This window comes from Cydia strobilella, chromosome 10 (genome assembly GCF_947568885.1).
Source record: "Cydia strobilella chromosome 10, ilCydStro3.1, whole genome shotgun sequence".
In the NCBI taxonomy this organism is placed as follows: Eukaryota; Metazoa; Arthropoda; class Insecta; order Lepidoptera; family Tortricidae; genus Cydia; species Cydia strobilella.
The window spans coordinates 14,776,699-14,788,090 of record NC_086050.1 but is presented as its reverse complement, the minus strand read 5'-3'; the positions used below and the strand labels follow the sequence as shown (position 1 = coordinate 14,788,090).

The 11,392-nt window shown below is 37.8% G+C and overlaps 2 protein-coding genes across 2 annotated transcripts in view; one reads left to right on the top strand and one right to left on the bottom strand.

The window, feature by feature from the left end:
* Positions 1 to 661: 661 nt before the first annotated feature.
* Positions 662 to 10,260, bottom strand: LOC134745030 (histone-lysine N-trimethyltransferase SMYD5). Its single transcript, XM_063679003.1, has 7 exons — positions 10,103 to 10,260; positions 9,901 to 10,028; positions 9,349 to 9,585; positions 8,261 to 8,498; positions 7,537 to 7,714; positions 6,529 to 6,935; positions 662 to 5,608 (listed from the first exon to the last, which is right to left on the bottom strand). Exons 1-6 carry the CDS (start codon positions 10,154 to 10,156, stop codon positions 6,706 to 6,708), a joined length of 1,065 nt encoding a protein of 354 aa, XP_063535073.1. The 5' UTR covers positions 10,157 to 10,260; the 3' UTR covers positions 662 to 5,608; positions 6,529 to 6,705.
* Positions 10,261 to 11,025: 765 nt separating this feature from the next.
* Positions 11,026 to 11,392, top strand: part of LOC134744716 (structural maintenance of chromosomes protein 3) — a 34,737-nt gene continuing 34,370 nt past the window's right edge. Inside the window, exons 1-2 of the mRNA XM_063678634.1 lie at positions 11,026 to 11,127; positions 11,237 to 11,351. Coding sequence (XP_063534704.1) covers positions 11,113 to 11,127; positions 11,237 to 11,351 — 130 coding nt within the window. The 5' untranslated portion in view covers positions 11,026 to 11,112. The remainder of the gene's footprint in view (positions 11,128 to 11,236; positions 11,352 to 11,392) is intronic.

Genomic DNA, 11,392 nt, shown 5'->3' with positions numbered 1-11,392 from the left:
AAATTCCCAGGTATTACCAGCAACAACTAGAATTTCCCAAAATTATTGTAATAGGCTAGATGACAAATTTTCATTAATGGTATCAATCGATCAGGTTTATTTTTAGGATCAAATGTCTATATGGGACCCATTGCATTATTAAAGCAATACAAAAGTCAGAAATAATAGGCAAAGCCCGACGTCGTACTTCACTCGCAAAACACTTCTAACAAAACGAAAAGTGAATGTGACGTCAAGTTCACTGAGAGCCCATTTTGAATGTATGGACAAACTAAGAGAATTGCGATTTGTCGGTGAAATATTGCGTTTATGTATATAGTTGCTGTACAATATTGTTTTCGATAAAATGTAAGGAATCGAATGGTACCATTACTTTTTTACTTTTTGGAAGTTGAAAAATAGCCTAAGTTTTGAAATATGAAATAATGAAATATTATTTCCATATATTATTTTAATATCTACATTATTGTGATAGATTGTTCATTTGCTATCTACGTTACTAGATTTTATTATAAAATTCAACATGTGTCATCATCCCTATTGACTGGACTAAATCGAGAGCCATAAATATCAGAGTAATCAACTTAAATTGCCTCGATATAAATGAAAGCTAGTTAAGAAAACAAAAGTTAGGGCTAGGACTCAATTAATAAATAAGAAATTCATTCTAGATATTTTATTTATGTTTACAAACATAACAAAAGCAACAAGCTGCCGTATAATTTCATACAAGCTTATCAGAACATATAAATATAACATCAAATATATAACAGACGTTACATAACATAATGTAACTGCAAACACGTGTTTGATTAAACTAGTACTCTTTTTAAGAGCCATTTTCTTTAAAGAATCAAAACAAATAGTTTTTAGAAATCCAATGACTAACATAATCATATACATAAAAACTTCACAAAAATAATAAACACCATCACATGTTAATTGACAAGCTTTAAGTACTTATATTTATTTTAATTATATTATTTGCCCGCACAAGCGATTACTATAGTGCTTATACACAAATAATACTTAAGTATGTTTGGCACATTCTAGTACCCTGATAGTTAAGATAAGACTTCGTTAATCATACAATTTTTACACTTTAATGTTTGTTATGAAAGCCGGCCAAGTGCGAGTCGGACTCGCGCACGAAGGGTTCCGTACCGTTATGCAAAAAAGCCAAAAAAAAACACGTTTGTTGTATGGGAGCACCACTTTAATATTTATTTTATTCTGTTTTTAGTATTTGTTGTTATAGCGGCAACAGAAATACATCATCTGTGAAAATTTCAAGTTTCTGCTATGACGGTTCGTGAGTTACAGCCTAGTGACAGACAGACGGAAAGGACTGTGGAGTCTTAGTAATAGGGTCCCGTTTTTAGGGTTCCGTACCCAAAGGGTAAAAACGGGACCCTATTACTAAGACTTCGCTGTCTGTCTGTCTGTCCGTCTGTCACCAGGCCGTATCTCATGAACCGTGATAGCTAGACAGTTGAAATTTTCACAAATGATGTATTTCTATTGCCGCTATAACAGGTGTACTTCCTTTTTGCCAACCAACCAACTAACTTTTCGCCAAAGTTTCATTTGGTAAACCAATCGTTGGCATAACCTTACTTCGCAACCATTTCATGTCCCAACCCCATACTTGCGAAATGAAAATGACGTACTAGGTTGCGTTAGGTTAGGTGGGATTATGTAAATTTGCGAAATAAAATTTCGCCCAACTAAAAATATGGGATAAATAGTTTGGGAACTGAAAGTTTGTCAAGTAATTTTCGCCGAAAGATCAGTAAACCGCTATAACAACAAATACTAAAAACAGAATAAAATAAATATTTAAGTGCCATACAACAAACGTGATTTTTAAGCCGTTATTTGCGTAATGGTACGGATCCCTTCGTGCGCGAGTCCGATTCGCACTTGGCCGGTTTTTTTACCCATTTATCTAATGGTGTCACCAACCATGCTAACTCTGCATGGCATTTGCAATGACAAAGTGTGGCGATGTCTTGATTCTTGTCAAATTTCTATGAAATCCCTCACTTTGTTGTATTCAAGTTAGTGCAAAGTTAGCTTAGATGGACTCTAGCTTTTTATTCCTTTTTAGGGTTCCATACCCAAAGGGTAAAAACGGGACCATATTACTAAGACTCCGCTGTCCGTCTGTCTGTCACCAGGCTGTATCTCACAAACCGTGATAGCTAGACAGTTGAAATTTTCACAGATGATGTATTTCTGTTGGCGCTATAACAACAAATACTAAAAAGTACGGAACCCTCGGTGCGCGAGTCCGACTCGCACTTGGCCGGTTTTTTTATTTTATTTCCATTTCAGCATTACGTTTCCACACATTTCCTAGTTGTATTGTTTACTCAGGTTTGGCTGTTTCCCTTACATGTTCTAATGAAAATATAATCTAAATACAAACGCCCTCGTTCAAAGAGGTACTTCTTACTAGTAATTGGACCGACTACATCTAAATCCCTCTAGGCCGTATTTAAATCACAGCGCATAAACCTTTCGTTGTATATTAAATAACAACACTATTCATTAGTAATTTACGATTTCATTAGGATCATTTTTCCATGATAAATTCTTACTTTCGCCTGCTTTTCTTTCATATAACATGAGAATTATAGGTAATATTGATAATATTTTGCAACTTTTTCGATCTTAATCACAAAGTTGAAAGTTAGGCAATAACGATCGTTAAGACAAAACACGACATGCATTCACAACTCGAAGGCGTGCGGTGCACGTGTCTTTTTTTTAATACCACATCGGTGGCAAACAAGCATACGGCCCGCCCGATGGTAAGCAGTCACCGTAGCCAATGGACGCCTGCAACTCCAGAGGTGTTACATGCGCGTCGCCGACCTTTTAATTGCCGAGTGTATGTGGAAGTTAAAGTTTTGTCTTAGCAATCCTAATTCTATCTGTCTCTCAACTATGATTGTAATTTGGGATTATTATACAAGTTATCATGAGAATATTCACTAGACTTATATTGACCGGGATATAGACCGTGATTACCTTTTGTATTGTTTTTGAGCACCCGATATTTCGACGCAGTTACATGCATCTTGTTCACGGGTGTCACCCGGTAATCACGGTCCATTTCCCGGTCAATATAAGTCTAGTGAATATTCTCATGATAACTTGTATAATTCAAAACTCATGAGAATATTGTACAGTATTAATACATATACTTTTCTATTTAATATTTGTAATTGTACACCTATTGCATACCTAGTGATGTTATAAGGATGTCCTTTCATTACATGTTTTTATACCTAATCAAATATGTTTTGGGACAATACCTACGGGTAAATCTCAAAATATTCATATAATTAAAGACTACAGAATACTCTAGGTTCTGGAAACTCATATTGCTATACATTTTATATAGGCTAGTATATTTATATCTAAATTCACTGTACCTAGTATAGTATTATATAATCTGTGACTGTACTCATATAACATTTCTTTACATTCATTGCACACAATAGTGAAATTTTATTTTTATATGTTCACAAATTTCACAGTATATTAAACAAATAAGCAGATAAAGAATAGTTATTGTATCGTAAATAACTAATAAGTGCGGAAAAGAGGAAATTCGATGTTTTAAATCGACACGAGTTGCGAATTATCTCGAAACTAGCTTTTGTCGAAAAACTGATTTTTACACTAGGAGGGCAGAGTACATATGGCCCTTTAAACTTTCGACATATGCACGAAAAGTGCTCATTCCCGCACTAGTATTTTTTTAAGTTATTCTACTCTACTATACACTTGACACAAAAACGCTAAATATGAGATTACCCATGTATATATGTATAACATAGAATAGTAGATAACTTCCACAAAATAAGAAATGCAGATTGGTCCTATTGGTATCTTTATCCTCGTGAGTCTAAATGTACATTAAAATGTACATATTCGTTGCAATCTAATTTGAACCTTTCATGAAACAAATAAAGTAGCATTTCTATTGTTTAATTGCGTTGTAAAACAAACGAAACTCGTTCCATTTTACTTATAGAACAAGGTTCAAATTAAAAATTGGAAAACTTTATATGGTGGGTCTTACGAGGTTATAATTAGGAACAGCAAAATTAAAAATATTACATAGCACTTCCCTTCTCTTTCGTATTCGTTGTCCTTACAATTAAAACTGAAACTTAATATATGTACAATAGAGTATCTTTTTCTGGGAACTTGCATACAGCCGCCTCTGTTCATTCATAATTGCACCTCAGGCACAGGTTGATTCACTAAAGCTGGCACGAATGTAATGAACGAAACTTTTATTGTGTGACACCTGTATCAGTATAGTAAGAGCCACCATTTTATTGGTCAATATGATACACACTACCATCTTACACACCATACTAGCAATTAGCTCCATGCATGAATTTATTTTTATTTTTGGATTCATAATTTATATCGTTGGAACACCGGAAATGATAAAAATACTTTTGTAAACCTTAACATTATTTTATTAAAAAATATTTAAAATGTTGAAAATTTTTGAGCGGTTGAAACGCTCATAATTTTTGGCGCGAATTCGACAGAGCGTGATGACGTCACACGTTGGGCGGCCCAACTGACGTTTGCTACTAATGACACTAATCTGTCGAACGCGTGACGTCACGTGGCGTTTCGAGCGTTTCGCTCACTAGCTAGCAAATCGCGGACAAATTTTTGTACTTTTTATTTATAATTTTAAGTTATTAAATGGTAATTTAAAAACGGAAATGCATTAGTAACATGATATAACGGTAACAAACATCCGAATAAAACATATTTCGTTCAAATATAAACTTCATGCATGAGGCTAATTGTTCTGTCCAATTTCTAATACATATAGTTTACACTCATACATACATATTAACATAATTCTAAGCTATTTAGTTTTTGACTAACAGCGAGTAAGGGATAATGTATCAAGGGTCTGCCTGAAAACCAGCATTGTAGTAGTATAGTATTATATAATCTGTGGTTGTAGTAAATACACTGCAACATTATGCTAAGGCAAGCTCCCATGAATATTTCTCTCTGAAATGTGCAACTCAATTTCTTAGTTTTTAAGTCTAAATTTAAGGTTTATCTGTAAAAAAAATGTATTATGCTATCTGTTAACTCTGCCATTTCATGTGATGTTGAATAAAAATGTTCTATGTCTATCTTTTCATTCACTCATTCATTCCATTCGTGCCAGCTCTTGTGAATCAACCTGTACACGTAAGCCTAAAGTCAATTTTTCAGGCCGAATACTAGCACATTGTAACATTAGTCATTCGCGTCTCCATCACTTACTAAACTGAAGCTTAAACTCTGTTCATTAAAGTCACTTTTCACTTACTACACAATTTTATTCACTACACACTTTCAGCCGGCCAACTCATGGTACTTAAAATTGCACCTTAAGCACTGCATATAGGGTCCATTACAGGCCAAGCAAGCAGAAGGCCAGCAGGTTAGAGCATCAGTCGTCCGCGTCTTCTTCGGACATTTCCTCCTCGCTGGTGCATTCTGGTTGGGAGGACTCGGAGAGGCAGCGGTGGCAGTCACACACAAATAGGTAGTTCTGAGCGAGCTCCTGTTGAGAGAAGGTTTTTTGTAGTTGGTAGAATTTTTTTAACTAATTTTTAAAGTCTATAAATGTGCCATTTTCAATCAAAAGGGTACTTATTGTCGATTGTCAATAAGGCGCTATTTCCATACAGCTTCAATTTGAAATCAACCTTACTGACAAGCGACAATGTGGTACCTTTTGGTTAAAAATGTCACAAATAGTAATCATAGAGGTAAACCGTTTAGACGGCTCGCCCGTCCAAAGCACCAATGTTTACATCTAAAGTAATCTTATAGAGGCAATGCACACAAATGGAACAAAAGTGTGCCGTGTTTGAGACGACAAGACCTATTTGCTAGCATTATTAGTTTGCTATTTGTTATTTTGTTACTTATCCGATTGCGTAGGCAATTCCTCCGACCTCCGAAAAAAGCACTCTTCCGAATAGCTGATACAGATATCTTCCCCGAGCCGTGGTTGCCGTACGGGAATGTAAACTCGTCGTTGGACGCACAGTTGTGGTCGCAGGCATTTAAAAGTATGTATTAAATGTAACTTACTTTCTGCCTAGAATGCCTGGATTTCTGCAAGAAGCACTCGTCCAAGTAGCTGATACAGATCTATACCCCAGGCCGTATAGGTTTGATGGCCATAAGTTGTAACCGGTGGTTGCCGTACGGGAACGTAGACTAGTCGTTGGATGCGCAGTTGTGGTCGCAAGCATTTAAAAGTATGTATTAAATGTAACTTACTTTCTGCCTAGAATGCCTGGATCCATGCAAGAAGCACTCGTCCAAGTAGCTGATACAGATCTATACCCCAGGCCGTATAGGTTTGATGGCCTTAAGTTGTAACTGGTGGTTGCCGTACGGGAACGTAGACTCGTCGTTGGACGCGCAGTTGTGGTCGCAGGCATTTAAAAGTATGTATTAAATGTAACTTACTTTCTGCCTAGAATGCCTGGATCTCTGCAAGAAGCACTCGTCCAAGTAGCTGATACAGATCTCTTCCCCAGGCCGTATAGGTTTGATGGCTTTAAGTAGTAACCTGTGGTTGCCGTACGGGAACGTAGACTCGTCGTTGGACGCGCAGTTGTGGTCGCAGGCATTTAAAAGTATGTATTAAATGTAACTTACTTTCTGCCTAGAATGCCTGGATCTCTGCAAGAAGCACTCGTCCAAGTAGCTGATACAGATCTCTTCCCCAGGCCGTATAGGTTTGATGGCCTTAAGTTGTAACCGGTGGTTGCCGTACGGGAATGTAGACTCGGCGTTGGGCGCGCAGTTGTGGTTGCATGCACTTTGCTGCTTGTAGAGACCGGAGCCTTCGGTGTTTAGGAAGGAACCGGATTCTGAAAATTAATTCATGTTCGTTTAATTTTTTTAGTACTATGACGGTGGTCAACAAGCGTACGGGCCAGGGGAGCCGCACAAGGAACAGCAGAAGTAACAGGTTATGGATACTTGTAACTCCATTGGTGTCACAAGCGCGTAGTAGTATGTGTTGGGAGCTTTACCTTCTGCACATTTTACAGAGTATGTAGGAGTGTTGATAGCTGTGTTCTTCTGTGGGCTCAAGGTGGATATAGTCAGCAACAATAATAGTGGATGGAAAATCATACCAAAAGTATGTATGTGCCACCCTGGAATACTTTTCGAAATAGAGAGATACGAGTATATCTCTACAGTTCGCATTCAAAAGTATCTATCACAATGAATTGAACCATTAATCAACATATAGAGACATACCTCTTCTTCTAAAGCTATTAGAGAGATACTTTTGACGCGTAGCCTGATCCGTTACTTGTGATACTGACTGTACATACATCCGCAGTTGAGTTACTATAGATTCACTGCCTCAATCTCTTTTCTTAACATTTTCTACTGCCTATCAAATGGACTAAATTCACCCACAATATTTTTTACAAGTGTTCTATTTTTATAAATGCTCACCTTCCTGCACTTTATCATACATCCTGGTGAGGAACAGGTCGAGCTGCCTCCTCTCGTCGTCGGAGAGCGTGAGCTCCACCACCGAGTTGACCCACATGGCTAAGGGGCTGGTGCCGATGCCTTGCCCGTTTGTGCCCACTAGCGCCATCAGGCTGCAGAAGCCGTCGGGAGTGAGGAACTGGAAGAAAAACTAAATTCAGAGAAAAATCTTATTTCGGAAAACACATTTTTTCCATTATTAGAACCTTATTAGAAGTTAAGTAATGAAATTTCATGCACCTTTAAAAACCTTAGCATTGACATAAACAAGGGAAACCCTAACTATGGTTCGCGAGAATAGGCAAATTCCCTGCAATCTGAGGAGCGAAAAGGATGGCCTTTGGGGCGAAAAATTTTAAGGGACCCCTGATTTAGAGAAGAAGATTTAGCATGCATACTCCAGGTAAGACGTATTAAATATATTCAACTTGCAATGTGTGTTCCACTTTGCTTATGACCACACACAATGGAGAACAACAACATTGTGGTTTATATCTTCAGCGATGGACAATGCTTACACTTCACAAATCTTCTTTCATCTACAATTAAACCTCTCCTCTGTGGCTTCTCAAAAATGTGCAGTTTAAATTGTGTATCAACAGGTGCCCGATTCGATTCCGAGCTAGCAACAAAGGAGTGAATAACTTTGATTCTGAGAGACTTTCCTGTAGAATTTAGGAGTTACCTCTTGCACAGCATCCCCGTTAACAACATTGGCCGTAAGCTCCCTCAGCATATTAAGCTGATCCACAAACTGGTCTCCAAGTAACTTGTGCATAATCTCCTCATCTTCATTCATAGTGCGGTGGCAGAACTGCTTGATTGTGGCGACGGCTAAACTCGGTTCTGAGCTCTGCTGGATGTAGGCTAGTATTCGGACTACGAGCATGATGCTGGTTGTTTCGGGTGGGTAGTGGAGGGGCCTGGAACATTAACGGTGGTATTCATAAACGCATTACAAGCCTGTATTAGCTATGAATCGTTTGTCTTTAACTGTCATTTTGACTTATGTATTTGGGGATAAGAAAGGAGTTATTCAAACATCTTAAACCTTTAATAGCATATATTGATTTTAATAGCAAGCGGCGCGCGGCGATGCTCAGCAGAGTGCGCGCGAGCCGCAACAGCGTCCTGGCCATGATCGCAGACCGGCTGGATTGCCCGTATATGAGTCACTGTGTAAGTGTTCATGTACGGGCTCCAGCAAGTAAATGATTGTATATAATTTAGTGTAATTTTTTAATTTATGTAATTTTAATTTTATTTAGAACCTATTTTAATTTTATTTTATTTCTAATGTTTCATTTGTATTATTGTGCACCATTGTTGTCTGAAGTTAAATAAATGATTATGATAATAGCAAACTATACTAGTAGTAGAATTAAGTTAAGTGACAATTTTGGAAAACACAACATATTTAGGAGGGAATTATTTGCATAGTTAGACAGGGTATTGGGCTGAATAAGTGCAACAAACAAGTGATCCACAGCCCACCCGTTTCCGGCTGGGCTTCCCTGCACTACATCTAGGTACATATTTGTAGGATTGCTAAAGTATTGTTATGGCCATGAAAAAAATATACGCCCTTGTCTACTGAATTTTCTGTTGTTCTTCTATTACAACAGTTTTATTTTAGTTTCATCCTTTTCATACAATATTTCACAATAAATTGCCAAGGAATCAATACAGTTTATTACACTATTCCCCTGGTACAATTTTTTGTACATCCCAGTCTATTATTTATATGCTCAAAAAAATAAATAATAAACTCACTTCCAAGCCTCCAACAGCACAACAATAGGATGCTGCAAATCATTCGAGTCATAGCATATTGTCCTGTGGTACTTTACATATGCCTGCTGCCGGCAGCTCTCCGAGCAGTAATAGGCTCTGCACTGGTCGCAACTTGTGATGTTGTCGAGACACATGTCGTAGCAATCTGGGTGTGGGAGAACCATGTCTGGGTTGGCTGATAGACGCCTTACATTTTGCTCGGGGGTTTCTAGGGGCCTAGGAGTACATTTTAAGGTTAGAAATGTAGGATTTTGAATAGGAAAAAACTTGAATGTAGCAGAACTTTTGATCGCTATTGAAAATACTGGCAAATGATTTTAGGCATTCCAAAAGCATTGACTTATATTACTTCGTAAAGATAGGCCTTACGAATACTACAATGTGCGTATCAGCTAAATCGTACCGAAAATGTGTTAGGTATTTAATCACTGACAAATCTATAAAAGGAGACTGCTCGAAATCGTTTCTCGTTTGAAATCAAGATACAAAGAATATTCATGACTTTTAAAAATAAAGGTATGGCTAACTAACCTCATACAATGATCACAAGCTATGTATTTATATGCAGCGTTCCACGCAAACTGGCATGATACCAAAGGATCCTCTTCCAGAATGATATCACCTGGTTCGTAATTCTTTGTAGAAAACATCGCTTTACCCTGCAAACAATACAATTATAGAAAGAAATCCATTAACGTCCTATAACAATTTACAAGTGTGTTTGCTACCATACCTTTTTGCTGTTACACGTCTTTATTTCGAAGCCAGCCATTTTGATATTAGCCATTCGGGAGCCTTTTCCTTTTAAACGTAACCAAATGTATAGTAGGAATTGGAATTATTTCAATTTGAAATTATTATCGCAAAAGCCGCGATTAACGAAAAAATGGTGGCAGGGGGGAGGAGTGATATAGAGAGCGGGTCGGGAAGGGATTCAGAGGGCCTACCGCAAACCACGTTTGACGTGATGCCTCCCTGACACACTTACGGACGAATTTACAAGTGCGACAGAGAGGCATCACGTCGAACGTGGTATGCGGTAGGCCCTCAGAACGTCAATTTGAAGAACCAATTTACGCAGAATTTGACAGAGTTACGCGAGACAAAATAAAAATAGGCTTGCTGGGGAGTGAAATATACTAATATTCCAAACATTTAATGACATTTATTACAAATATGTACAAGTAAACCAATCCAACCAAATATACACACTCGTCAATTGTTTAGTCTGCGTAGACAGAATCACACACTCCGTTCTACTATTCTCTCGCTCGTCCCGTTTGTTTGTATATATTGCTTTGCTCAACCTTACATACAACTTAATTCTAGCTAAATACGGCTCCTACATGGGCCGTGATGCATAATAAACTACAACTAATATTACAAGCGGAACTCCTTTTCTAATTTCACTTATTAGAAAAGGATGGTTAGTCGAAAATATTCAGTGCACGGTCTTGTTAAAGTCCCACCACACATGCGCGAATCGCGGCGCGAAGCCGCGAACGTGAGTGTGGAGTCTAGTTCGCTAATCAGCGAAATCGACTCCACACTCGCGTTCGCGGCTTCGCTCCGCGTAGTCTGGAGCCGGCTTTATAGTAAAAGGTCTTTGCCTAACAATCAATGACAATAATGACATGCCAACTGTCATTGGAAACATTCTCGTGAACGCGCGTCAGGCAGGAATGGCGCCCTGATTGTAGATAAACGCAAATTACTTATTAATATTATAAGAAAACAGCGAAAATGCATATAAAACAGGTAACAAGCCTCACTGACTTAGTTTTTACATTAAGACATGGTATAAATTGGAGTTTGTTAGTTCAATAAATGCTTGAAATGTGTTACCGTGTAATGTTATTGTTTACAGGTGATAATTCAGGGTTTTAAGAGTTATCGCGAGCAAATCGTTGTAGAGCCCTTCGACAAACGGCATAATGTCGTAGTTGGACGTAACGGTTCTGGAAAAAGCAACTTCTTTCACGGTAAGTTATAAACATTCACTTCAATATCATAGTGAAAAGTG